This window comes from Bos indicus, chromosome 12 (genome assembly GCF_029378745.1).
Source record: "Bos indicus isolate NIAB-ARS_2022 breed Sahiwal x Tharparkar chromosome 12, NIAB-ARS_B.indTharparkar_mat_pri_1.0, whole genome shotgun sequence".
NCBI lineage: Eukaryota > Metazoa > Chordata > Mammalia > Artiodactyla > Bovidae > Bos > Bos indicus.
Window position 1 is genome coordinate 78,745,238 of NC_091771.1, and position 26,285 is coordinate 78,771,522.

At 46.0% G+C, this 26,285-nt stretch overlaps 1 protein-coding gene across 16 annotated transcripts in view; it reads right to left on the reverse strand.

The window, feature by feature from the left end:
- Positions 1–26,285, reverse strand: part of DOCK9 (dedicator of cytokinesis 9) — a 323,308-nt gene that overhangs the window by 181,920 nt on the left and 115,103 nt on the right. For all 16 annotated transcript variants that reach the window (XM_070800425.1, XM_070800419.1, XM_070800422.1 and 13 more), the window contains exon 2: positions 6,292–6,408. In XM_070800425.1, coding sequence (XP_070656526.1) covers positions 6,292–6,408 — 117 coding nt within the window. The remainder of the gene's footprint in view (positions 1–6,291; positions 6,409–26,285) is intronic.

Below are 26,285 nucleotides of genomic sequence, written 5' to 3' on the forward strand. Positions count from 1 at the left end.
CCTCACTTCCAAATACATCCCTCATAACTCTTCGGCCTCTTCCTCACTCCTGGGCTTCCCTTCCTAGCTTGTTCTCTCATTTCCCCAATCCTGATCAAAACCTCCTGTTACTGCTCTGAGTCATGAGGATTCCTTCTCTCTGCTATTATTCAACGCTGACCTCTGTGCTCCGCTCAGTCAATTCTTCAGCCCTAGCAGGAAACGACCATCCTAGGCAACAATGCCTAGGATGCTTATTCATTGGAACGACATGCCTATTCATTGGAAGGACTGATGCTGAAGCCGAAGCTCTAATACTTCAGCCACCTGATGCAAAGAGCTGACTCATTAGATGCTGGGAAAGACTGAAGGCAGGAGGAAAAGGGGACGAGAGAGGATGAGATGGTTGGATGGCATCACCGACTCAATGGACATGAGTTTGAGCAGGCTCCGGGAGATGGTAAAGGACAGGGAAGCCCGGCGTGTGGCAGTCCATGGGGTCTCAAAGAGTCGGACACGACTGAGTGACTGAACAACAAAGACAGCAACGCCTGGGTTATCGGCACCGAGGACCACTCTCCCACCTCAGCGGCAGGAGTGCGGGGCCACTGGCTCTTTCTGCCTGCCTTCTTCAAAGCCCTCTCGCTGCCTTCCAGGGCCCCTTGCTTTCCTGGTCCTCCTCCCACTTTCTGTCTGATTCTCACTCACCTCCCTTCCTCCTAGGTGAAGGTGCTCCCCAAGATCCAGTCCCTTGAGGGCACCCTCAAGCGCTCGGTCCCTCTGACTGCTGTCTCATGTTTCTGTGGGTGAGCCCAGATCAGTAACCCTGGCTTGGCTCTTAGGCTGGACCTCTGCATTTCCAACCACTAAGGGTGTCCCAGGTGGCGCTAGTGGTAAAGAACCTGCCTGCTAATGCAGGAGGCATAAGAGACACGGGTTGGATCCCTGGGTTAGGAAGAGCCCCGGGAGAAGGGCATGGCAACCCACTCCAGTATCCTTGCCTGGAGAACCCCATGGGCAGAGGAGCCTGGTGGGCTACAATCTATAGGGCTGCAAAGCGTCAGACACGACAGAAGCGGCGTAGCAGGCACACAAGCACGAAGGACTCAGCACCTGGACGTCCCACTATCTTAAACTTCCAGAAATAAATTTCCATGGGATTCAATCTGTCCTGATACTAGTCACATTCTCCTTCTTGTTATTAACATGAATTCAGTAGCTCCTTTCCTAAGTTTTGAGCAATTCAAAAGTAAGAACCCTGTCTGAGCCCTTTGCACGATCAGTATAACTACAGACTATATGCTAAATAAACACACTCTTCAACTCAGCTGATCAGTGCTGTCCAAAAAACTAAGCTCTTCTTTTTAAGACATAGTTGATGATAAAAAAAAAAAAAAAGATAAAAAAGACCTGTCACCGTTTTCCATTAAAGGCATTATCTGATGTAGAATTAAAATCCTTATCTCCTGAGGGTCTGGCCAATGTCAATTCAGAAACATTATTTATCCAGATTTTTCAGGTAGGTTCAGTCCTCGACATGAACTAATATCCCAGAAACCACAATGCTCATGGAAATGGACATCACTGACCACTGAATGCAGACTGATAAAAATTTTGAGGAATTATATCAAAAGAGCACTTTGCAATAAAAAGCCCAAAAGAAAGTATTGAAATTATTTTTTGGCAGCATATAATAAAAAGTGAGGACAAAACACCATGAATTAAAAAAAAGTTCTTTTCAAAAGGACAGATGGGAAATGAGATGAGGGACGTCCAAGCCCTTTGTAAGTAGTGGGGCCTGGTTTCCTTTTTAGGTCAGTGGTTTGTAGATCTTTATCAGGCTCATGTAAGCCAAAGAGGAAAAGAAACAGAGGAAAAATAAATATCAGGATGTTGTTTAAAGGAAAATGAATTAACCACATTTTTTTGATACAATGCTGAGAACACTCTAGGATTCTCCTGTAACTAAACATTTCCAAAAGTGAACATTTCTAGAGCTTCCAATTATTAATAATTTTCCCATTTTCCCTTTAAATTTTTTTGTTGAAGAGATCTGACACTGACAATACACCTTGAAATGTCAATTGAATGAGCCTCAGAGAGTCACGCTTTACCCTGACTGCTCATACAGCTTCTAGAAGACAACAATTTCAGATCTGTATGGCACAGAAATCTCATAACAACCTGCTCTTTTTTTTTTTTTTCATTGTGGCATAATATTCATAACATAAAATTTACATCTCAACCATTTTTAAGAGTACAATTCAGTAGCATTAAGAACATTCTCCATCTTGCACAGGGCTCTTTTCATCTTGTGGAATCGAAACACTGTACCCATTAAACAATTATCTCCCTTTATCTCCTGGCAACCACCATTTCACTTTCTGTCTTGATAAATTGACTACTCCAGGTATCTCGTATAAGTGGAATCATACAATATCTGTTCCTTTTTGACTCATTTCAATTAGCATAATGCCTCAAAGTTCATCCATGTTGTAGCATGTGTCAGAATTTCCTTCCTTTTTAAGGGTGAATAATATTCCATTGTGCATATGCATGCAATTTGTTTATCCATTCTCCCATCAATAGACTCTTGGGTTTTTTTCTGCCTTTTGGCTACTATGAATAATCCTGCTAGGAATGTGGGATGTACAAGTAGTTCTTTGAGTCTCTGCTGTCAATTCTTTTGGGTATATCCTCAGAAGTGGAATATGACATACTGTTTTCATATCTTTCTTACAAACCTTATGCCTCGTTAGTTTATGTCCAACACCAAAGTCTAATGTCTGGAGGTCAAAGAGGCACCAACCGAGTACCTGAGCCTTCCTCAAGGCCACAGTCTGGGTGGAGACACTTGAAGACAGAAAGCATGAGAAGCCATTACTGAAAAGCTCTAGACAATGTACTTAAGTGTTCAGATACACAGTGCAGACAGTAAGTATTAGAAGAACGAAGAGAAGATGGAAAACATTACTTGGACTTTAACAGCTTCAGAAGACATGGAATCTGAAGTGGCCTCATGGGTGAAAACATTCTAGAAGGTTGGGAAAGAAGAGAAGATATTGCTGGGGAGGAGAACCAGGACGCCAGGGCAGACACAGAGCAGAACGACCCCAGAGCACCAGAATCTGATTCTGAAAACACAGGTGCAGTCAGCTAGAGAGGGCTGTCTGAGCTTCGGCATTCCTGCCCTAATCTTGGCAGATAAAACTTCATAGATATTCTGACAGCTGAGAACTGTCTTTTTGAAATTCACATTGACTTTCTGTCTCTCAGGATTTTTTGTTTTAAACACTCTCCTCCCACCTTAGACAAGTAGATCCAACAACAAATCTTCTCTCTACAAGGTTCGTTCTCAGACATCCTTAGGGGCTGACCAATACCAACACAGGTCTACACGTGACCTGTATAAATGTATCATTGCTATACACACCTGCTGCTGCTGCTGCTGCTAAGTCGCTTCAGTCGTGTCTGACTCTGTGCGACCCCATAGACGGCAGCCCACCAGGCCCCCCGGTCCCTGGGATTCTCCAGGCAAGAATACTGGAGTGGGTTGCCATTTCCTTCTCCAAAGCATGAAAGTGAAAAGTGAAAGTGAAGTCGCTCAGTGGTGTCTGACTCCCAGAGACCCCATGGACTGCAGCCTACCAGGCTCCTCCATCCATGGGATTTTCCAGGCAAGAGTACTGGAATGGGGTGACATTGCCTTCTCCGGCTATACACACCTACAGTTTAGTAAATTACCATTCTGAATATATGTGACAGAATTTCACACCAAATTCTATTATCTTATTAATAATAATATAATATAATAATATATAATGATATAATAACTAATATTGTTTAACTGGAAAGTGTAGGATTACAACTCAACCCCACTATGCGTTTTGCTCACTAGTTGACCCATTTCCTAACCAGCTTGCTACCTTGATTTCACATGAAGTAAAATACTTGCCCCTGTCTAATTTATTTCCTCTGCCTCTGATAATACAATAATAATTCTGCCCTCATTCTGCCTAAAAATGCAGGGAGAGACAGAAGAAATCCATGATATCACTAAGACATGTCACTGGATCAACCAACTACATAGTCATAAAAGCATTGAGACAATTTAGCAAGAAAGCACATGGCCTTCCCAGACTAGGATACAGGAGGACACCTAGAAAGAAAACGGCAGCATCTAAACTTCCACGTGGCCCATTGCAATTACTGTGATGGGGATCAAAGCTGAAATTCAAGCTCCTTAATCTTTGAAAAAGCTTCCCCTAAACAGAACTTAACACTCTTCATCAATCTTGGCTAGCAAAATGTCAATGAGTTCTTTGCTGTTCCTAGAATATTTATGTCTGGTATCCCCAGAAAAGTTGTTACAGGCGAAAGGAAAAAAGGAGTTTTTCTCAAAGTTTTAATCATCTGTTTCTACAACTGCTTAAACATCCAGGTTCTCTGTTGGTGAGATAAAAAAATGAAATTATAAGTGTATCTTATTTCTGGGGTTGGTATGTTTCTGAAGCAACTGGATCTCCAGTTTTCAACTAAAACTTTTCATTCTAGGCTGCAAAACTAGAAATAACTTTGTTACTCTAACTGATACTAAGAAGAACAGATACCAATACTTCACGCTCAAAGAAACTTGAGATAACCTTTAGCTTCCTCAGAGCACAGTGCAGGAAAAATATGTCAACATGGAGTCTAATTTATAATCATCTAATTTAACTCCTCATGTTAACAAAACTGTTGTCAAAATCACAGAGGAAAGACTTCATTCTGAGGTTTCCATTTATTCATCCTTTAGTTGGGTAACCTATTCTTGTAATGAAGTTTTCAAGGGCACTGTATTTTGGGGCATGATTTGAAACCATTTATCAGTGGAACATCCCACTAATGCTCAATTTCATTTCTGTGGCATTCCTAATTTTTCAGGAAAGAACTAAAGAATCATCATTTTCTCCACAAGTATCTCTCACAAGTTTGAACAAGTGAATATTTGTGAAAATTCTCACCTTTGTTGTAAACTGGAAGCTCTTAAATTTGATGGGGGGAAAAAAAACTTCAAGGAATATGATTTGATGATTGTTATTAACATGGAAGTTTCCAAAAACAATTGAACATATAGAAAACTGTATATATAGCAAGTGATGTTCTGGGGAGTGGGATTAAAAAGAAGGTGGAAGGAAGGCTTTTTAATGTCAAGTGTTTCAATAGGATCTGCTTATTTGTTTGTTACAAGCATATATTAGTTTTTAAAATTAAACAACAAAGAATCAAAGAAGCTTCAAAAAAAAGGCAGAGTCAGGGGCGGGGGGCGGTAGTTTAATTCAGGACAGAGAAGTCTAGGATGATAACGGCATCAGGTAGAGAAGAAGGACGCTCCAAGGTTAAATCCCAGGACAGCAAGGGCAGTAACTGGAGTCTCCAATGGATGGATGTGACTCCAGGCTGCCAAGCATCTAACGCGACTGGGGTTCCATCACTTCTCACTGGCCTGGAAGCTGCTGTGGGTCACTGAGCACAGGACAGTCTGAAAGGCTTCAAGCAGCCATCTAAAGAGCTGCTCACAACAAAAGCTATGCTGAGTGCCCTGCCGGCAGCTACTGAGTTCCCAGAAATAGCACCTGTCACTGCATCAGTGAGGAACATGTTAGGACGTTCCTGGATGTCAGGAGCCCCAAACTCTTCTCAGTGAGCCCACGCACAGTTCAGGGCCTCTCTCCAGGCAGTCTCCCAAAGTGACAGCTTAAAATGATGCCTGACAAAACCTTCTGCCACTTCTGAGCCAATCCCATCCTTAAGACTCCAAGGCACTGGGCAAAACCCTTAAAATCCTCTTCAAACAAATTTCCTAAGATGTAGGAGGCACTTGTGTCTACAGAATTAGCTCAGACTATGGACAGGGAAGTCTGGCGTGCTGCAGTCCATGGGGTCTCAAAAGTCGAACACAACAGAGCGACTGAACTGATACCACTTCTATTCAAGATAACAGACAAATGCTTGAGAAAACATTTGTGTTATATATGTATGTGTGTTTTATGCGTATGAATATGCACGTAGTCACAGATATGCACACACATAACATATATTCATATCTGTGTGTGTACACACACACACATATAACACATATATGTAAAACAATACCAATAAAAAATCAAGTCATGAGGGAACACTTGGAACAAGATAATGGCAATAGATTTTTTCCCTAAAATAGCATCTCTTCATCTTTTTAATTCCCTAAATGAACTAACCCAACAATAAACCAAGAGACAAAAAAGAACTATTTGTAAAGCTCGACCGCACGGTGCTATTTACCCTCACCTGAAAGTCATCATACGGGAAGAGCAGCATCTCCCGTAGACAGTCGTTCAGGATCTGTGTCTTCTTCTGGACGATGACATTTTCATAGTCCAGTGGCTCAATGAGCTTTGGCTTGGCCTGGAAGGTGAAGAGATAAGCAATTGAAACACTACAGATAAACGCAACTTCTCAAGACTGAAGAACTTTATACATCTTGCACGCGTTCGCTCAGTCGTGTCCAACTCTTCGCGACCCCTAACTCTATGTAGCCCATCAGGCTCCTCTGCCCATGGAATTTCCCAGGCAAGAATAAACTGGCTGAAGTGGGTAGTCATTTCCTTCTCCAGGGGACCTTCCCAACACAGGGATTAAAGCCGAGTCTCCTGCAATGGTAGGCGGATTCTTTACCACTGAGCCACCCAGGAAGCCCAAAGCATAGGTCCCTTATCCATACTACTCTACATGTTTTTGCATTCTCCAACTTCTCTACAATGAGAGTGTGGCAGCTTTGCTATCAGGAAGAATCAAAAGCAAGAGAAACAAGTTGTTTTCAAAAGAACAGAAGACACTTCCTGGTCCTCTGCTTGTTTGGTTATTTAAATACAAAGGAGGCTATGGGGTCTGGTGGAACTTCAGTCACATCTTGGGTCACCCCTGGCTAGGTCAGTCCCCTACTAAGCCTTAAGCTTTGCCAGAGCCACTCTGCTTGGGAATCCAGCCATGATCTGGCAACGATGGCCAGTGGCTCCAGCTATGACCATCTCTTCTTGATCCTGGGCTAACCCTAACCCTAACCCTGGGCTTAAAACATCCACAGAGCTCAATATTTTATATAAAACTCTGTGAAACTCAGTTCTCTGAGTCTCAAAATAGCCTTGTCTAATCTGATCTATCTACCTACTTACATATGCAACACCGAAATATAGAGAAATGTGAGCGGGACTAAAACCAGGCCAGTAAGGGGGAAAAAGTACTTAAACCAGGGCTTGTGGGTGAGCCCCAGGGGATAGGGGTGGCCATCCCTAGCATGCACTAATCAGAAGAATGAGGCAACGAGCTGGAGAGAATATGCCGTTTCTAGCCATTTCCAAAGTTAGTAAAAAATCTCATCTAGTTCTAGTCATTGTCACAGTGTTTAGTGATCACTTTCCACATGCAAGGCACTAACTGGGCTAACTCAACAGTAAAGATACATATTCAACTAATTATAGCACAGTACACCAAGTGCTAAAGAGATGCATGTGCATGCATGCACACACACACAGTTATCAGAAATAAATTCATTATATCAATAAATCCTTTACTGCAATATTATTTCTGAAACTATTTATAAAAACATCCAATATATACAATTTCAACAAATGCTCTATATAGTAAAATGTCAATTCATATGTAGGAAAAATACTAAAGATATCTGGTATATGGCAACTAGATTAGAAATTCTGACAGACTGCCCTGTGTTCCTCAAATTTGTATCCTTTCCTTCCAAATAGAGCTGGACTACATTTCCCAGCCTCCCCATAGTTGGGTGTGGTCACATGACTGTCTTGTGACCAATGGCATGTGAGTAGAAGGGATGTGGCCTGCTGCCAAGCCTGGCTCATAAAAACCCTCTGCTATAGACTGACTGACTGTGTCCTGAAAACCCATGTGTTGTAACCTAATCCTGAAAAACAATGGGATTTCAAAATCGGGCTTTGGGGAGGTGATTAGGTAATGAGGGTAAAACCCTCATGAACAGGATTAGTGTCCTTATAAGACAGACCTCCAAAAGCTCTCCTGTCCATTCCACCATGTGAGGACACAGCAAGAAGAGAGCATCCATGAACCGAAGTGGACCCTAGGCAAACACTAAATCTGCCCACGCCTTGATCTTAGAATTCCCAGCCTCCGGATCTGAGAGATAGCCTCTCTCCCCTGCTCCCTCCCTACGCCCCTCTGCCAGCAGCACACAGTGGACCCAGCAGTGGACTCAGGAGGCTGAGCAGAGGGTGCAACCCCAAGATGGAAGGAGTCTGGCTTCTGAATCACCCAGCAGAAGGCTGCCTGCTTACAACAGGCACTGAAACAGCCTGTGAACAAGAACTAAAGCATCTACTGTGTTCCGCCATGGAGTTCTCAGTTTTCTTACTGAGGCAGTCACCTTGCTCTATGCTATGCTTCAGTCATGTCCGACTCTGTGTGACCCCATAGACGGCAGCCTACCAGGCTCCCCTGTCCCTGGGATTCTCAAGGCAAGAATACTGGAGTGGGTTGCCATTTCCTTCTTCAATGCATGAAAGGGAAAAGTGAAAGTGAAGTCACTCAGTCGTGTCCGACTCTTAGCGACCCCATGGACTGCAGCCTACCAGGCTCCTCCGTCCATGGATTTTCCAGGCAAGAGTACTGGAGTGGGGTGCCATTGCCTTCTCCGCACCTTGCTCTAGAAGTATAAAATGCTCATCTTTAATGTCAATTACTTGATTTAAGTAGACTCTACAAAACATGCTGAGAAAAAAAATAGTGCCCAAATAAGTGCACAATTATTATAAAAGTACATGTTTATGGATGGAGATTAAAAATATATACAATCAAAAAAAGTAAAGCTATCTTGTGAAAAGTGGAGGTAATTTCTTCTTTCAAAATATTTGTAATGTTAAACTGTTTTTACATTTAAAAGAGGCCCAAAAAAGATTTGAAAGCGAAAGCAAAAGTCACTCAGTTTTGTCCGATTCTTTTCAATCCCATGGACTATACAGTCCATGGAATTCTTCAGGCCAGAGTACTGGAGTGGGTAGTTGTTTTCAAGTAAGAACTGTCACAGAAAATGAAAGTCTTCTCCAAAGTATGTTGCTATGCTATGCTAAGTCACTTTAGTTGTGTCCGACTCTGTGCGACCCCATAGATGGCAGCCCACCAGGCTCCGCTGTCCCTGGGATTCTCCAGGCAAGAACAGTGGAGTGGGTCGCCATTTCCTCCTCCAATGCATGAAAGAGAAGAGTGAAAGTGAAGTCACTCAGTCGTGTCTGACTCTTAGCGACCCCATGGACTTCAGTCTACCAGGCTCCTCCATCCATGGATTTTCCAGGCAAGAGTACTGGAGTGGGGTGCCATTGCCTTCTCCGCCAAAGTATGTTAATTCAACTTAAATCATTTCCTCCTTTATTTCAGTTTGTTATGCTGTATATAGTAATCAGTCTACGGGTGCTTGTTGGCAAAATGGATGTTAACTGTCCACATTCAAATAGGTGATGTGTTTCCTGCCCATGGACCGATACAGACAATACGTTTACATCTTAAGTGCATTTAATGACAGCTCTCACCATTTGACTGAACTTGGACTTCTTAAATCTTCCATAAATGAAAACTATCTACATAGTCATAGATCACTTTTGCTATTTAGCACAACAACTAATGCTTTTGTTAATGAGGTTAATTATTGTTTTCCCCTGAAGGTATCTTGGCAGTATTTAATGTAACATTGTAGGTATTAGGGCTACCTTGCTTCTGTGGGCCGCTGTTAACTTTCAAGGTGTTTTCACACAGATGATCACACTTAATCCACTGTTAAATTAATTAAACCCAGAGGCCATCAGTCTGAGGTGCTTCTAATGCCATAGGTGGCTGCCTATGTAAGCAAATGGAAATGTAAGCCTGTAAATGCCTCAAGGTTATGAAATCAAAACACTAAGGACAACCTGGCACAAGCAGCCAACCAGGCTCCGTGCTGGAGCCAGTCGACAGCTCCTTTCTTTGCTTCTGCGCTTTTCTTTACAGAAGTCTCTCCCCAGCTCCTACCATCAGAGCACTCCCAACCTCTGGGAATTGGGTATTGCTCAATTCAAACCTATTTTTGCTCAAACCAACCCTAGAAATGTTTAATATGCCTCAGGCTATCCTTTAACACCACAAAGAGGTAGGCGTGGAAACATCACTCCATTCGAAGGAGCCCCAGAACAGAGGATCAGGAGTTGAGCTCACCGCCTGACGCTGACCGCCACCCAGTAGCCAGTAGATGGAACGAGAACACAGTCTCCTGTCCATCAGAAGTCTTCCTTCCCCAGGCTGCCTTGTGAAGGGTCAGTGCTCACCAATGCTCAACCGCAGTATAGTGTCGACCTCTCTTTTAAAAGACGGATGGTGCATGTGAATCAGGAAAACTCATAGGAGGATGGCAATGTTTCAAAGCCTACCTCTCAGGGAAGAATTAGAAATAAAGGAAATCTCAGGGAAGAATCGGAGAAGGCAATGGCACCCCACTCCAGTACTCTTGCCTGGAAAATCCCATGGACGGAGGAGCCTGGTGGGCTGCAGTCCATGGGATTGCTAGGAGTCGGACACGACTGAGTGACTTCACTTTCACTTTTCACTTTCATGCATTGGAGAAGGAAATGGCAACCCACTCCAGTGTTCTTGCCTGGAGAATCCCAGGGACGGGAGAGCCTGGTGGGCTGCCGTCTATGGGGTCGCACAGAGTCGGACACGACTGAAGCAACTTAGCAGCAGCAGCAGGGAAGAATAACATGTCTTCTGTGGTCTCCAGGACTGGGAAGAGTTGACATGTGTACACACCCTTAAGTTGCTCAATGAAACGACTCCTGGAGACCTGACCGGGGGGAGGTTTTCAGCAACTGCACAGGGCACTGTCCCTGACAGAGCCACTGACTCCAGGGGAAAGGGGCCAGAGGAGAGCCACCCACCCACGTGCTGCCTAAGAGCAAGGCATAAAGCTCCTGCTTCAAACACGGATAGCTGGCCCAGTGCCTGCCTTCCACACGTGGCTTTTAGGAGGAGGGAAGAAAGAAACCATCAGAGGATAAAGGCTGTGAGTGGAGACTGGTGAAGAAGGACAGGAAAAGGGCCAAGATGGAGATGGGGGAGAAGAGTCACAGGTGACAGCCACCTTGGGGTGGCAGAAGTAGAAGATACAGAGATGGAGGAAACATAAGGGCAAGATAAAGACAACAACAGGAGACACACAGAAATGACAGAGAGGGGGGCCTGGGAGACGTGAGAGGGCCGGTATCTACCAAGCTGTGGGTTAAGACGTGAGGGGGCCAGTATCTACCAAGCTGTGGGTTAAGAGCACAATTGCCTATTTTCCACTCCTCCTTAAACTGATGATTCACTGGTTACAGCTGTTCGCTGTTCTTCAGCTCCACTAAGCTTTTCCAGCTGGTCACATGTGGTTTTTTTTTTTTGGTGGGGGGGCTGGTGTCGGGGGGAAACCTCAGCCTACCAGTGTAGGAAGCTGGCCTGCAGCATCACTGGTGACAGAAATGACACACAAATAGCACAACGACTCGATGGACATGAGTTTGAGCAAGCTCCAGGAGTTGTTGATGGACAGGGAGCCCTGGTGTGTTGCAGTCCATGGGGTCGCAAAGAGTCGGACATGACTGAGCAACTGAACTGAAGAGCAAAACGAGATTAAGTTAATTATCAGACAGCCGGACTCCTGGTTCAGAAGTAAGAGGCTTAGCACAGAGCTGGCTCATGACCTTGGCTTTAAAGCCATCTCGACAAACCTAAGCTCAATGTTTCTCCTGGTGACATGATTCAAGAGTGTTAGACGGCACCCCACAATCCTGCAATCCTTGCAATTGCCCGGCCATGAGCCCAAAGAAAGAACCTGGAGTCAGTGATAGAGAAAATCAACGATGTACTGGACGGGGACTCTTACAAGTCAGAGGCCATGTACAGCTGACGGGAGGCAGGACACGACAGCAATCTTCACTGCAAGAGGGAGGGCTGGCCATCAGTGACAGGGGGCCTGACGTCAGAAGGGCCCCTCAGGTGCCAGGGAGCAGCTGGAACGCAAGCCCTGCAGCTCTCTGGGCTGGAAGTCGCAGTGAGGATCGCTATTTCCTGCTGATGACTTCGCACATTGGAGCCCGTCTAGACTCAGGGCTAGGACAGCCACTAGCTGAGGGGTGCAGGGGATCGGGCCAATCACACAGGGGGTTACTGATTAAACTTCCAGCTTAAGCTGGGGAGGCAACCATGCACATAAAGTAAGGCTGAGGCAGCGCCGGGCCAAGCTGGGATGTACAGAGAGCAGGAGTTCAGGCATCTTATGAAGCCTGATTATAGGAAGGGCTACTTTATTTTTTTCAATTGAGGTATAATTGACATACCAGTTCTTGATTTATGTGGGTCCAGAATTACCTAAATTGATGAACGGCCAATGCTCTTACAAAGCTCCTAGGCCATTAGAACTACCAGGTTTTGGAACTCTGCACGTTTACCTGCTTGAATTTTCAATATTCCAGGACACTTGTGTCTCCCTAGGCAGGATGGGGCTCAGCCAGCTCCCAGGTAGGATGTTTGGAACATGTCCAGTGTGTGACTGTGCTTCATAGTGTGTAAAAAGTGCAGCTCAATCTATAGTCAAGTCCTTCAGCTTCCTCCCTCGTTGGGAGCTTAAAAGTTCTTATCTATCAGACGAGCCTAGAGCCTGTTATACAGTGTGAAGTAAATCAGAAAAAGAAAAACAAATGTCGTTTAGTAATGCAAGTATGTGGAATCTAGAAAAATGGAATCCCCATATGGAATGTACCAATGAACCTATTTGCAAGGCAGGAATAGAGACTCATACATAATGTACAGACTTATGGTTATAGTCGGGCAAGAGGAGAGTGGGACAAGTTGAGAGAGCAGCACTGAAATACACACATTACCATGTGTAAAATAGCTAGCTAGTGGGAAGCTGCTGTCTGACACAGGGAGCTCAGCCTGGCGCTCTGTGATGACCTGGAGGGGTGGGAAGGGGTGGGAGGGAGCTTCAGGAAGGTAGGGGCTGTGCATACCTATGGCTGATTCATGCTAATGTGTGGCAGGAACCGATACAACGTTGCAAAGCAATTATCCTCCAACTAAAAATAAATACTTTTTTTTTAAAAAAGTCCTTATGTATGAACATTCATTTCTTGGATGCTGTAAAGTCAGATAGGGAGAGGACTGTGGTGCTACGAGGCCACAACAGTCTACAGCAGTGTTTCTCAAAGCAGGGTCCGGGGAACAGCACCGTCAGCATCACCTGGGAAACTGATACAGATGTCAATTCTGAGGCCTCCTCCCAAGCCTGAATCAGAAGCTCCAGGCAGGGACCAACCATCCTACAAGAAGCTCTCCCAGGGATTCTGAAGAACACCTGGACTACCATGATGGCCCAGGAACTGCGCTGGAATTTGTGAGTTCAGGGATGAACACGGAACAAGACCATGCTGAGAGTCTTAATCTCCCTGAGGTTATGGACCCCCTGAGACCAAGGGCCCCTCCCCTTAGAAATGTATATGCATAGTACTTGCCAAAGTTTTTACCTAGTTTGGGGCGGAGGGAGGGCTGCCCTTCCCTGGAGACTAGCTATGGAACTGAGTCAAAGAAACCCTGGAAGGGGCAGGCTCGTAAACACCTGATTTAGTTTAGTGGCAGGTGCCGGCAGACGCTGATGCAGAGCTGAAAGCAGAGATGAGATGGCACCAGCTGCCGTCCATGGGCTGTGAGATCTCCTCACGTCACCAAGGAAGTGCTGCCTCACCAGGGCTGAGGGAAGAATGAGAATTCTTCAGGAGGCAAGGGTTTGAATTCCTTGACCCAACAGCTCAGCCCTCCTTGGGCACATGGATACGTGGGTTCCAGTGGCGTCTCTAACCCGGGGGCCCGGGACACAGGCAGTGCGCTTGTCACTCCCCGCACAGACCCACCTGTCACAATCCTACAGCCCTTTGCAGCGGTCCACAGAGGCTTTATTTTAGCAGCAGAATCGTTGCTCTAAAAAAACAAATCTGACACAGGCAGAGCTGTGAAAAGAAAGTGAAAGCAGGGTTGCTCTAGCCCCGGGACAGGCAGTGCATGGCCACATAACTGGGGCACCACCTCAGCCCATCAGAAGGCAGCCTATCCCTTCTCTGACCACTGTGGCCTCGTTAGGAGCAGTCCTAGGGTGCAGTTCCTTCGGCCGTGCGTTGAAATGACCCATGAACAGCTCATCTCCCCCACTGTTAGCGCCCTGGGACAGGGCCGGTTCTCCTTGTCTCTATGCCCCCTCAGCACGGAGCCCAGGACCCAGAGACGCTGTGACAGCTTAATGCCCTTCCCTTGCACAGCCCCTCTCCAGGCTCCATACATCTCTGTTGAGGTTGACTGTTGCTTGGCATCTTGGTTTAGGAAGATTTACAGGAACGTGGCTCATTAAGTCAGTCCTCCCAACGTCATGTAGGCAATACGACAAGGAGGTACACATAAGCGGTACCACAACACAGGTACATCCCAAGATTTTGGACCAGAACTGCTTGGAGGTATCGCAGATCAGTTGTCACACAAACTCAGAATGCCCCCAAGGCACACAGCTCCTGTATGATGACCCTAACAGAGATTTATTCAATCCTAAAAGTTCATGTGATGTCACCAAACATTGCAAAGCTAAACGCTTCTAAACTATGATTAATCAAATACAAATTTCAACTAATCTTGCTACAGGAAAGACGAAATGATCTAATTCTTGTGACACTGACTGATAACACAAAGTCATGATCGTATGAAGAGGTGATATGAGTATGAAGCCAAAAAATGTCTCAAAGAAAGTATTACTCAGGTGTGTCAAGAGGTTCACTGATTAAAATGTATTGTTTTCCTGTACTTTCAATGTCGATAATTTGGCTTTTTAAACATTGTAATTGGTTGTGATTTCTTTTCAAATTCTAAATAAATATTCACTTCTGTGCCTTATTTTGTATTTGTAACTTAAGTTATTTTTCTTAAAGCCCCCAAAGTCTAAGCTTCACTGCTCGGAAAATCTGGATCTGCTCTGATAGGGCCATATATATATCACACAGATACTGATCAAGTTGAAGGCCATCTTTAGCACAGTGGTTAAAAAAACTGAGCCCATGAAGTTACGTGGGGCTGTTATTGGGCCTCGTTGAATTAATGCTCAACACAGCCTGGCAAACAGCAGGCACATAAATGTAATTATTACTATTATGTGTTGCTTTGACCAGTAGATGGGGACGGGGGGCACTTTTAATGCCACTTTTAATAGTATTATTATTAAAAGTGTTGCTGGCATGACAGCAATCTGAATTTTTTGTTCTTGAGTGAGTACTACACGTACATTCAATGTCACCAACCTGTTTACAAAACCTTTCTTCTATGCTCCAAGAACATATTAAACAGACAACAATGGCTAGGACTTTCATAGAGAAGGAAAAACAAAAGGCCGAGCATGGAGAAAACTATATGATAATAAACAGAGAGGACACTGGAATTCAGGGTCTGAGCCCAAAGAAAACCCAGACAGACGCTTCCATTACAAGTGGTATTGGAAAGGACAGAACAGTCTTGGCGGGGGCGGGGATGGAGCGAGCAAACTCCTCGGGGCCCAGAGATGGTTTTCTCTCAGTGAATCAAAGCCTTGGCTTCTTTCGACAGGACTCGGAACAGCCTGAGGCTGTTCATGTGACCAGATGGTAGGAAGAAGCGGCTCCATCTGAAGGGATACCCTGGGCCCAGGTGAGCCACTGATGCCCAGGGCCCCCGTCCCCATCTACTGGTCACAGCAGGCGGCAGCAGGCTGGCCTCCAGTGACCACGCAGCTCTCACGGGCGCCAAAGGCCAGGACCCACACGCCCTCCTGTCCATCTCCCTCAGAGCCTCGCTGAACTCAGTCCTTTCAATCGCATGTGCTGCTCTGGGCTTGGCCGCTTGCCATCCACGCAAACTGAAGTTCCAGATCCACAGGCAATTGGAAGTCAGGTAATGTTCTCAGCACCAAGAAAACAAGACTCCTCTGGAATCCAGCAGAATGGGAGAGCGTCGGCCCACGAATGAGCTCGACATTGGCCAAGTGTGCACAAAGCCTCGAAAACCAGGGGATGAGCTGAACAAAAAGGCTTTCTGATTCTATTGCTCTCCCCTCTGACATGATGGCTTCCCGTGAACTTTCTAGTCATTTCTTGCCTTTGTGTGTCTGGTGATTAAATGTTAACACAAGCTGAAACGCTGAACGCCACTGCTTGAAATAGCAAACTGAGGAAACGGCAGCTCTTGGAGCACTCTATTTTAAGACATGAGAAATGCGTCGCTCTGCTTATAAAGAATTTAGGACTTCCTTGATTTATCTGTGAGCTACAAAACCTCCTCCATCGGCTGAGATGAAAAGGCTTCATGGAACTGAGTCCATTTTTCAAAATGGTGCACTTCTCCACGTTGCCCCACAGGACCCAGCACTGCTGCTGGGGTGGAGGGCGGGGAGGGGGCGCTTGCAATAAGAAGGAACGGGGCTTCCAAAGGCAGATGTTAATCCTGCAGCCCTGAGCCTTTCTGCACCACCGTCTTGCACACAACTCTCACTCCATACTCCCACCGGGAACTTCTTGGAAGCTGTCAGATTTGAAGGAACAATCCTCACCTTCCTATAATTAGGGTGAGCGCAGGACATGAGCAGCTGTCCCCCTCCCCCAGTGCAAGGGCTGTTAGCAGATGGATATGTGTTCGTTTTCTCCATGCGTTTTCATGCAGCCTGTTCACGTGCATGGTGCCAGGTCTTTGGGATCCTGAGATGAAAAGGACACAGCCTACCCCACCGCCCGAGAAAGCTCACGAGCCAGTGGGCAGGTGGACGTGTGAACGAGGCAGAACACGGTGACCGACAGCAGTGGGAACCCAGGAGTGGCGCTTGACCCACTAGAGTGAAACTGACTCTCCTCCCCTCCCCACTCCTGTTAGAGTACCAGCTACAGGAGGGGAAAGATCTCTGTTTTATTTACTGGTATTATGTCTAAATGATTTCTTCTTTGTCTAGCCCATGAAACAGAACCTGCATTGCACAGGCACGCGGTGAGTGAAGGGGCCTGACAGTGCGGTGCTTCCTAAAGGAAGTGGTTAGCACTGAGTCCGAGAGGTGAATGAGTCAGTCAGGCTTCAGGGTGGCCTGGAGACCCCTTGCAGAGAAAACGGAGAAGCCAAGGAGCATGCTCACGGGTGGAATCAGATTTTGTGGGGCCTGAAATCTGTATCATGAAAAGGGGAGTGGGGTTTAGGAAGTTGCTGGGGTCTCCTCTGAGGCCTGGTCAATCCCCTCTGAACAAGTGAGTTCAGGAAGTGAAGTGAAGCGAAGTAAAAGTCGCTCAGTCCTGTCCGACTCTTTGCAACCCCATAGACTATACAGTCCATGGAATTATCCAGGCCAGAATACTGGAGTGGGTAGGCTTTGCCTTCTCCAGGGCATCTTCCCAACCCAAGGATGGAACCCAGGTCTCCTGCATTGCAGGCAGATTCTTTACCAGCTGGGCCACAAGGGAAGCTTAAGAATACTGGAGAGGGTAGCCTATCCCTTCTCCAGCGGATCTTCCCAACCAGGAATCGAACCAGGATCTCCTGCATTGCAGGCGGATTCTTTAGCAACTGAGCTGTGAGGGAAGCCCTGAGTTCAGGAAGTGGCAGGCAGTTCAGGATAGCCAGGCAGAGCTCACAGCAGGCACGGGCCCCCACAGGCCAAGGGCTCGGAGCACCTCCTGTAGGCTGCGACAGCGTCACTGGAACCCAGTGTGATGCAGAAAACTGTGTTTATGAGAACTCCTTTCTGAGAGTACTGGATGCGGCTGCAAAGCACAAATGAACAAGCCACCTGAAATCAGCAGTGGACTCTTGGATGGATATGCTTAGGAAGCAATGGATAGTTACCTGCAAGGCCTCAGTTTCTCTGAATGGGTAGGAACACTGGAGGCTGAGGCGTAGAGCTCTGCGCAAGGGGTCCCACTCCACCAATGCCTCAGGCAGCCCTTGGTCCTCGTCTAACATAAACGACTCTCTGAACAGCATCTGTTTGAGGTCGTCCCAATGATTAGCTCACATGTCTCCAAGCCACCCCTGGACTACAGCCTATGGTGAAGGATGAGGCTACAGTGCAGACAGGCCATGTTGGGAAGGGCCCTGAGGAAGCCAGCAAACCAGTGAAGGAGCAAAGAGACTGAGAGACATAAAACGAGGCGCGTACATCCTCCAGCCGTGGAGAATGGCCTCCGATCTCCTTGTAACACACGTGGTCTTCTTCCCTTAACCCAGGATACTAGGACTCAGGAAACCCTGACAACCAACATCTGATCACCTTCTCCTCCAGCAATACACGTTCTTCTGCAGACTGCTAACAATGTGTGCTGGAACAAAGGCCTCAGCAGCTGTTCAGAATTGGGCATGTTTAAAACGAGCAGGAGGTTCAGTAAGAACAGAGCTGCAACTGTGCAAACGTCAGAACCTGAGATTTGTCTGGTCCAACCCTCCCGTCTCACAGACAGGGACACCTGGGAGCATGGGTGGGAGCTGTGTGACTGTCCTGAGGTCCCAGGCAGAGCTGCTGGCAAAGCTGGGCTGGTGTCCGGGGTCTCCTGACCCCTGGACTATGCTCTTCCCTGGTCCCCGCTCCTCCTCGCAGCCTCTACATTTTAAATTTTTGCACGCTCACTGACAGCATGCCCAAGCACCTGGTCCAGAAGACTGGAGAAAAGGGGGACCCTATCTTAGCATGGACTGAGAAGAAAGCTCGAACCTCAGCATGAAACCACAACAGCTGGTGAACTGGAGAATGTTTAGAAGGACCTGTAATGAACACCAAACTTGCAGACATCTAAATATATTTCTTATGCTGAAATGTGGTGCTATCCTCAGAAGAGACTAACACCAAGAATGACACACTTGTGAATACCGCTTTTTTATATTACGAACACTGATAAGATGCTGAATTCTTTTACACAGTGCTGAAATGAGCACTCAAATGAGAGAACTTGTCACTGACAGACTGTACTGAATCACCATGGCAGTGTGAGCGATACTTGGACATGCAAAATCAATCAGTCGGATGGAAGGAAAAGAGCCTGCATTTTGTATTTGTCACTTTTATAAATAAGTGTGGTTTTCCAAAAATTATTATCCTATTACTAAAGTGAACAGAATTAGAGACTATGAAAAACTGTCAAATCAATGGCATCTAGAAAATGGAATGGCAATTGGAGGTAATAATGAAGCTAATAATACTAATTAACAAAAGCCCACATAACTGCTTGTGTGCAGTCAGCTGTGCTCTGTGGCGGGGGCGGGGGGCACAGAGAACGAGGGGCTCAGGCGGGCTTCCTCTGCGCCCTGTGCCCCTGAGAATCCTGAGTGGAGCTGAGTGCGGCCTGTGCAGACTGCACCTCAAGTGTCTTCTTTCTGCCCTGAGGCAGGGCATGAGCCAGAGAGGCAGGGAAGGGAGGGCGGAGACAGCGAACAGGCAGAGAGCCCGAGGGACGCCTCTGTACGCGTCTCTCACACACACAACACGCCAGCTGCTGATTCTCCTGACATTTTTTCACATGTGAAAAGCAACGATGAAGGCAAAAGAGAAAGACACACATCACGGTAGGTGCCTAAAGAAGTTTAGCTTCAATCTACACCACAGACTCCGTTCCCGTCAATAATTTCCCTCCCACTTTTTTTAGCATTATAGACTGAAATTCTTCACTCTTCCTATGTCAATAAAAGTTATTTTTGAAACCCTGAAATGAAGAGGTCAAGTAATTAAGCTGAAAGGCTCTAAAAACCAGATTTAGTCAGATTTCAAAACAACTTACTTTAAACTACTTATCTGTGAACACTGGTGGGGAGTGGGGCGGGGAATGGAACATTCAGAACACGGTTCTGGTTCACAGGCGTTTCTGAGCACGTCATCACCAGGAAGGCAGTTCAGACACCAGCAAGGGCAGGAATGGGGTGTCAGGATTAAAGTCTTGATCCCCAAAATAATTGCTACTGTTGCAGGTGGTGATGGGTGGATGGGGGTTCATCATATCAGTCCAGTGTTTCTCAAAGTATGGCCCCAGGCCAGCAGTACCAGAGCTGCCTGGAACTTGCTGGAAATGCACATTCCCCCCAGAGCCACCAAATCAGAAATTCTGGGGGTGGGGCCAGGCAATCTGGGTGCCTGTGATGCCACCCAAGTCAGAAAACCACTCTCCTAGTCTGTCTACCTTCATGTATGTTCCAGAAATTCATATTACAAAGTGTTTTTTAAAAATCCTGGCTCGACTGCTTGTTGACTATGTGGCCTTGGGACAAATTACTCAATCTCCATATCCACATTTGAAATGGGAAAAGTACCAATTTCTCTTATCTTCATCACAGGGTCACTGAAGGGTTTCAATATTAAGTGCGTGGTACAAAGCACTGAAAAATACCACTTTCTCTTACCTTCGTCGCAGGGTCACTGAAGGGTTTCAATATACAGTGCACGGTACAGAGCACTGAAAAATGCCACTTTCTTCTTACCTTTATCACAGGGTCACTGAAGGGTTCAATATAGAGTGCGTGGTTCAGAGCACTGAAAAATGCCACTTTCTTCTTACCTTTATCACAGGGTCACTGAAGGGTTCAATATACAGTGTGTGGTTCAGAGCACTGGTCATGCGGATCATACGTAGTTAAGCTCATTCAGATACAGAGAATTTTAGTCCCTAGAGCATAAACAAGCCTTTGCTGGATCACACATAAATTCTCTCTCTAAACCTGCCCCGAAACTCTTAGGGTTGCATCACCATCTTTTCCTAGATGGGGAAACTGAACCTCGGAGGGGTTCCATGAATCAACAAAGGTCTCACAGATGGTGACCTGTGGGTCTCCTGGGGCCAAGCCCACGACCTTTCCCATGTGACACGTGACAGCACTGCAGAGTTCCAGAACAGGAAGCCCTTTCCTAAAGCCCCCACTTCTTGTCCCGAGAACGCACAACCCTGGGCCACGCCACGCTGCCCCAGCCTCCACACCTCCAGGGAGGACAGGAATCCAAGGCCTTCTGCCCACCTCTGAGATCCAGAAACATAAAGCTGCACTGAACTGCCCAGGTACCACAATCTCACACCGGGAGAGAGAAAAAGCAGAGTCCTTCCCTGAAAAATCATTTTCTGTATCAAATATTGATACATTACGAATCATACTCCAAAATACTAAATTTTCCTAAAGAATCAGATTTGAACATGAGGTTTTAGTGCCACTAGGTAAAAGCTCATTCACATTATTTCCAAATACTTCAAGGACATGATCGTGGCAAGAACCCAACCTTAAACTTAAATCATGCGTTTCCTCCCCAACCCAGATTCACAAATATGACTCACTCCCACAAAAAAACCTACAACTTTTCTGATTGGAGGTGTTGAAGCTCTGGAGTGCGTATGGTTACAGACCTGCATTGTTTGGTACAGCAGCTTCTAGCTACATGTGACCATGTTGAATTTAGATGTGCTACAGGTGTAAAATAGACAGCCAGTTTCAAAGACTTAGTATGAATAAAAGAATGTATAATGCCTTGATATTTTCTAAGGATTAAATGCTGAAAGGATACTACTTTTGGAAATACTGGGTTAAAAAACTGTATTACTAAAATTAATTACACATACTTACTTCACTGTAATTTGGCTACAAGAAAATTTAGAATTACATATGTGCCTCATGCTATAGTTCCACTGGGGCTTCCCTAGTGGCTCAGACGGTTAAACATCTGCCTGCAATGCGGGAGACCTGGGTTCTATCCCTGGGTCGGGAAGATCCCCTGGAGAAGGGCATGGCAACCTGCTCCAGTATTCTTGCCTGGAGAGACTGTATGAAATATACTTTTTGTTTTACAAATAATTTTTAACACTTCAGGGCAGAACAAGGAACAGAAAACTTCCTGAAATTTTCACTTAGGGAGATAAAACTACCCACATTGGAGACAAAACAGTCAGGTTAAGTTGTGACGAAGTTAAAGCAGAGAACTGGATCGTTCAGTGTTGCTAACAGGTCCCACTTAACTGTCTTCTTGGCCCTACATCTTGTGGGTCTCCACTACCCTTTCCACATATAATCAATTTACTGGGATTCTGGTAATAGGGTCACACAATGTTACAGTTTTGGTGGCTAACGAGCAGCAGTAGAACTGATACAGAAACGATGGGTGCTGGCTGAGAGGAAGGGAGAGACAGGTTTGGACCCTGATCACCTATGTTTGCATTTGTGTCCTTAAGTCACAAAATGTAAGCCAACATTTTACTTTAGATCAAAAATAACAGAAGCACAGGAGAGTTTGGGGGCACAATACCCACATCACATTTAGTCAAGCAGGCCCCTCTAGTGCACCCCTTTTTACTTGTTTTGGCATTTCAGCATGTTTAAATATTGGTGGCAAAACAGACGAAGGTGAAAGAGGGAAGAAAGAAGAGGGAGAAAGAACCTCAAGTCCAGTCTCTCCTAAAAGCCCTTTTGGCAACCTGTGCCTTACATCCTGCAAAGGTGACAAGGGCCATGCCGGAAGGAAAGAAAATGGGGGACGGGGGGCGGCGCGGGCGGGAGCTTTGACATTACGTCAGAGATAGAATATAAAAACAAAACACAGGGTTCCTATGGGGTATATACCCCCGCCCCCCACCAGAGAGGGAGACTGTACAAAGCTCAGCACAACACAGCAGAGAAGCATGATAACCTAACACGCTAGAATAATGATTCACGGTGAGCCATGGAGCACAGTCTTCAGGAAGATGTGGGGAGAGAGTACAGGCTTTTTTGAGGAGCTGGTATGTGACCGGGACTTGAAAGATGAAAGAAAGTGGTCAGGCAGTGAAGCCTTGCCAGCCAAAAAGCAGCGCTGTGCCCATGTGTGAAAGCACCTTGAGCAAGGAATTGAAGGCCGGGGTCGGGACGCATTTTGGGAAGTGCAGCAGACAAGAGACCTGCAAGCAACTTCAGCCCCGCCTCTGAGGGTCAAGTAGGCATGCTTTGCCTTTTCTGCAAAGACAAGTTAGCGAAAGGGTTTAAGCAGGAAATGAACGGCCATTATCTGCACTGTGGAGCAACTGGCCTGGTGGCATAAAAGGGCAGGGCTCAAAGTAAGGAGAGACTGAATGTGGTTAAGTTGACCAGGGCAGCCCAGACAGCTTTTCAGAGACACGGGGCTGGAGGACAGCCATCGTGATTATCTCCATCCGGCAGAAACAATTTCGGCTTAGAAAAATCAAGTGTTTAGAAGACATAGGGCCCAGGACTTCTGACTGCGAGGGCAGGCCCTTGGCACGACCCACTTCTGCCTTAGTAGTGGTACCAACGCTCCACAGCAAGGAGACCCTGAAACAGAACTCCGGACCAGCTCCTCCCTGAGCCCTGCTGGGAAGTGGCACATCCGCTTGTCTGGAAGACGAGCACTAAAAACTTCTCAAGCCTCAAACGACACTCGAAGAGAAACTTAGGACAGGCTGTATCACATTACAGGGATATTTCCAACTTCTGGAAAGTTGAGGATAAACTATAATTTCCAAGTCTTCTTGCTTCTAAAATTAGACTCAGTCGTCTCATCTGTAGGCTCAAGCCAGATCTTCTTGCCTTTCCTGTACATTATTCCCTGCTACCACTTCTATTTGCTTCGCTGGTGGCTCAGATGGTAAAGAATCTGCCTGCAATGTGGGACTGGGTTCAATCCCTGGGTCGGGAAGGTCCCCTGGAGGAAGGCATGACAACCCACTCCAGTATTCTTGTCTGTCTAGAATCCCATGCACAGAGGAGCCTGGCGGGCTACAGTCCATGGGTTGCAAAGGATCAGACACAACTGGGTGACTTACAGACATACCACTTCTATTTATTTCCAGGTTTGCCAACCCACTGCACTTGTCTTATTCATTACATTGGGTTGAAATCCAGTATCTCCTGTTTTATAGCTCCTCCAACTCAAAACCCACACGATTCTGGATAAACTGAGCTCAGAACCTAAAACAAACCCCCAGGTCCTGATGTGACCCCATCACAGCGTACTGTGGGCCAAAGTGAATGACCCTGAAACATAGTGCCAGATGGAAACTTTGAGGTTATTTACTACACGCGTCTCATTTTACTTCTTTTTTTTTTTTCATTTTTCTTCTCATTGGGTTTCCCTTGTGGCTCAGCTGGTAAAGAATCCGCCCACAATGCGAGTGACCTGTGTTCGATCCCTGGGTTGGGAAGATCCCCTGGAGAAGGGAAAGGCTACCCACTCCAGTATTCTCGCCTGGAGAATTCCATGGACTATATAGTCCATGGGGTCGCAAAGAGTCAGACACGACTGAGCAGCTTTCACTTTCACTTTCTCATTTTACAGACAAGAAAAGTGCTGAAGCCAGGGTAGGGATGGTATGGGAGGGAGGGAAGGGCGGTCACCTGCAGAGATTAAAAGGCAGATCCCTGACCAGATCTGAAGCTGGTCTCCAAACGGTCTTCTTGGGACCGGCCACATCACTCACGGGCAGTGACACGGTTCTGCTGTCTCGTGTTTGGCCACCACCTGTCAGAGGCTAGGGAACACTGAGCAGATGGCAGCCTCCTATAAACACCATGGGGACCACGGTGCCTCTTTCACTGATTAGGAAATGAACATTTCAGGGTTATCATGGAATCAAAAAAAAAAAAGAAATCTAGGGAGGAAAGTAAGATATCTCCAGATTCTCAGATATTCTACCAATCTATCTATGCTGCTGTATAATTTTCTGGGAGGATGATAAAACGGGACCCAAAGGAAGAGTGACGTGACCCCCAACTCCATCCTGTTCACGTTTCCAACTCCTTTAGCCATGACCATCCTCCTCTTCGTCTGTCTGTGCTGTTCAACTGCTGTCGTTTTGCCACTTAGAAATTGGCCTTTCTCTAACCAGCTTTAAATTTCTTAAGGGTAGGGAGTTTGGAACTTCTCTTTTTTCTTTATAATCCCAACTTCAAGCATAAGGAATACATTGGTTTTTGGTAATGAATCGTACATATGTGTTCAGGTATGGGTTCTGGAAAACCTGACTGGCACCTTAAAGCTGGCTCTGTCACTTCCTAAAAGTACAATTTTTTGTAGGTTACCTCTCTGGGCTCAGCCTCCTCATCTGTAAAAAAGACTAATAATCTTGGAGGATGAATTGACATAACATATTTAATAGGTTTAAAACAGTTTCTGGCACAAAGCAAGACACTATATAAATATTTTCTATTTTTGTTTTTACATCGGAAAAAAAAAACAGTGCAACTGCCAGTACCTTGTTATAAACAACAGTGCCTAGCCACTGCCTCCATGTCACTGACACACATGAGAAAAGAAACGAGCAAGCCTCCTGGAAGGTGGGAGAGGCCCAGAGCTCCAAGGACACAGTGACGGGAGCTGTGGAAGCCGCTTCTCTAGGGCAAGAGAAGCATCCACTTGCCGAAGATTCCTCCCAGCAACTGCCCCCCAAAGTACAGGTGCCACAGCGGGGCCTCATTCACACAGACTGCGCACACAAACGATAGGGTCCCCATGCCCTCAGTAAAGCAGGGCTACGCCTGCTTTAGGTGCTAAAAACACAGAACGCATCCTTGCTGGAGCCCATGACCAAGATGACTTAAGCGTTGTCTGCCTGAGTGGAAAAGGATGGGTGAGACTGACACTTGCTGGGCCTAAAAAAATACCAGGGGAACAGCATTCCTGAGGAAAGAAGCCCCTCATTGCCCACGCCGCGCTGCCTGGGGAGAAGAAGGGGGTCTCGCTCCCCTCTGTATCCCTGCACTACCCAGTACGATTGCAAATCTCGGTTCTTAAAAAGGTGGCTGAATGAACAAAGACAAGTGAAGGGGAAACAGAGGAGCACAGTGAAGGCTGGTGGCTCTGAATAAGGAAAACGTCCTGGTTTTTTTTTTTGGTCACCTGGGAATATGTCATTACACAGAGCTTGCAGGAATTTCCTTCCTTCACCACTCAGTATATTAAAAAAAAAAAAACTACCTACTGAATAATATCAATGTAATATAATTAATTAATTATTTCTAAAGGTGTCTATAAGGATGCAGAAAAACATGGAGGGCAGAGGGCTTTACAAATATAAATTAATTAACTCAATCATAATATGCTAAAGTCTTACAGGATACTGACAACAACATGAACATTACCCATAAGCTTATCCTTCAGGGTTTGTATCTTAATTCGCTTCTGCTAGTTCTAGAGTAAATAGAACTTATGGAAGAAAAGGCCTCCCCAGGTAATACACTGACTTAAT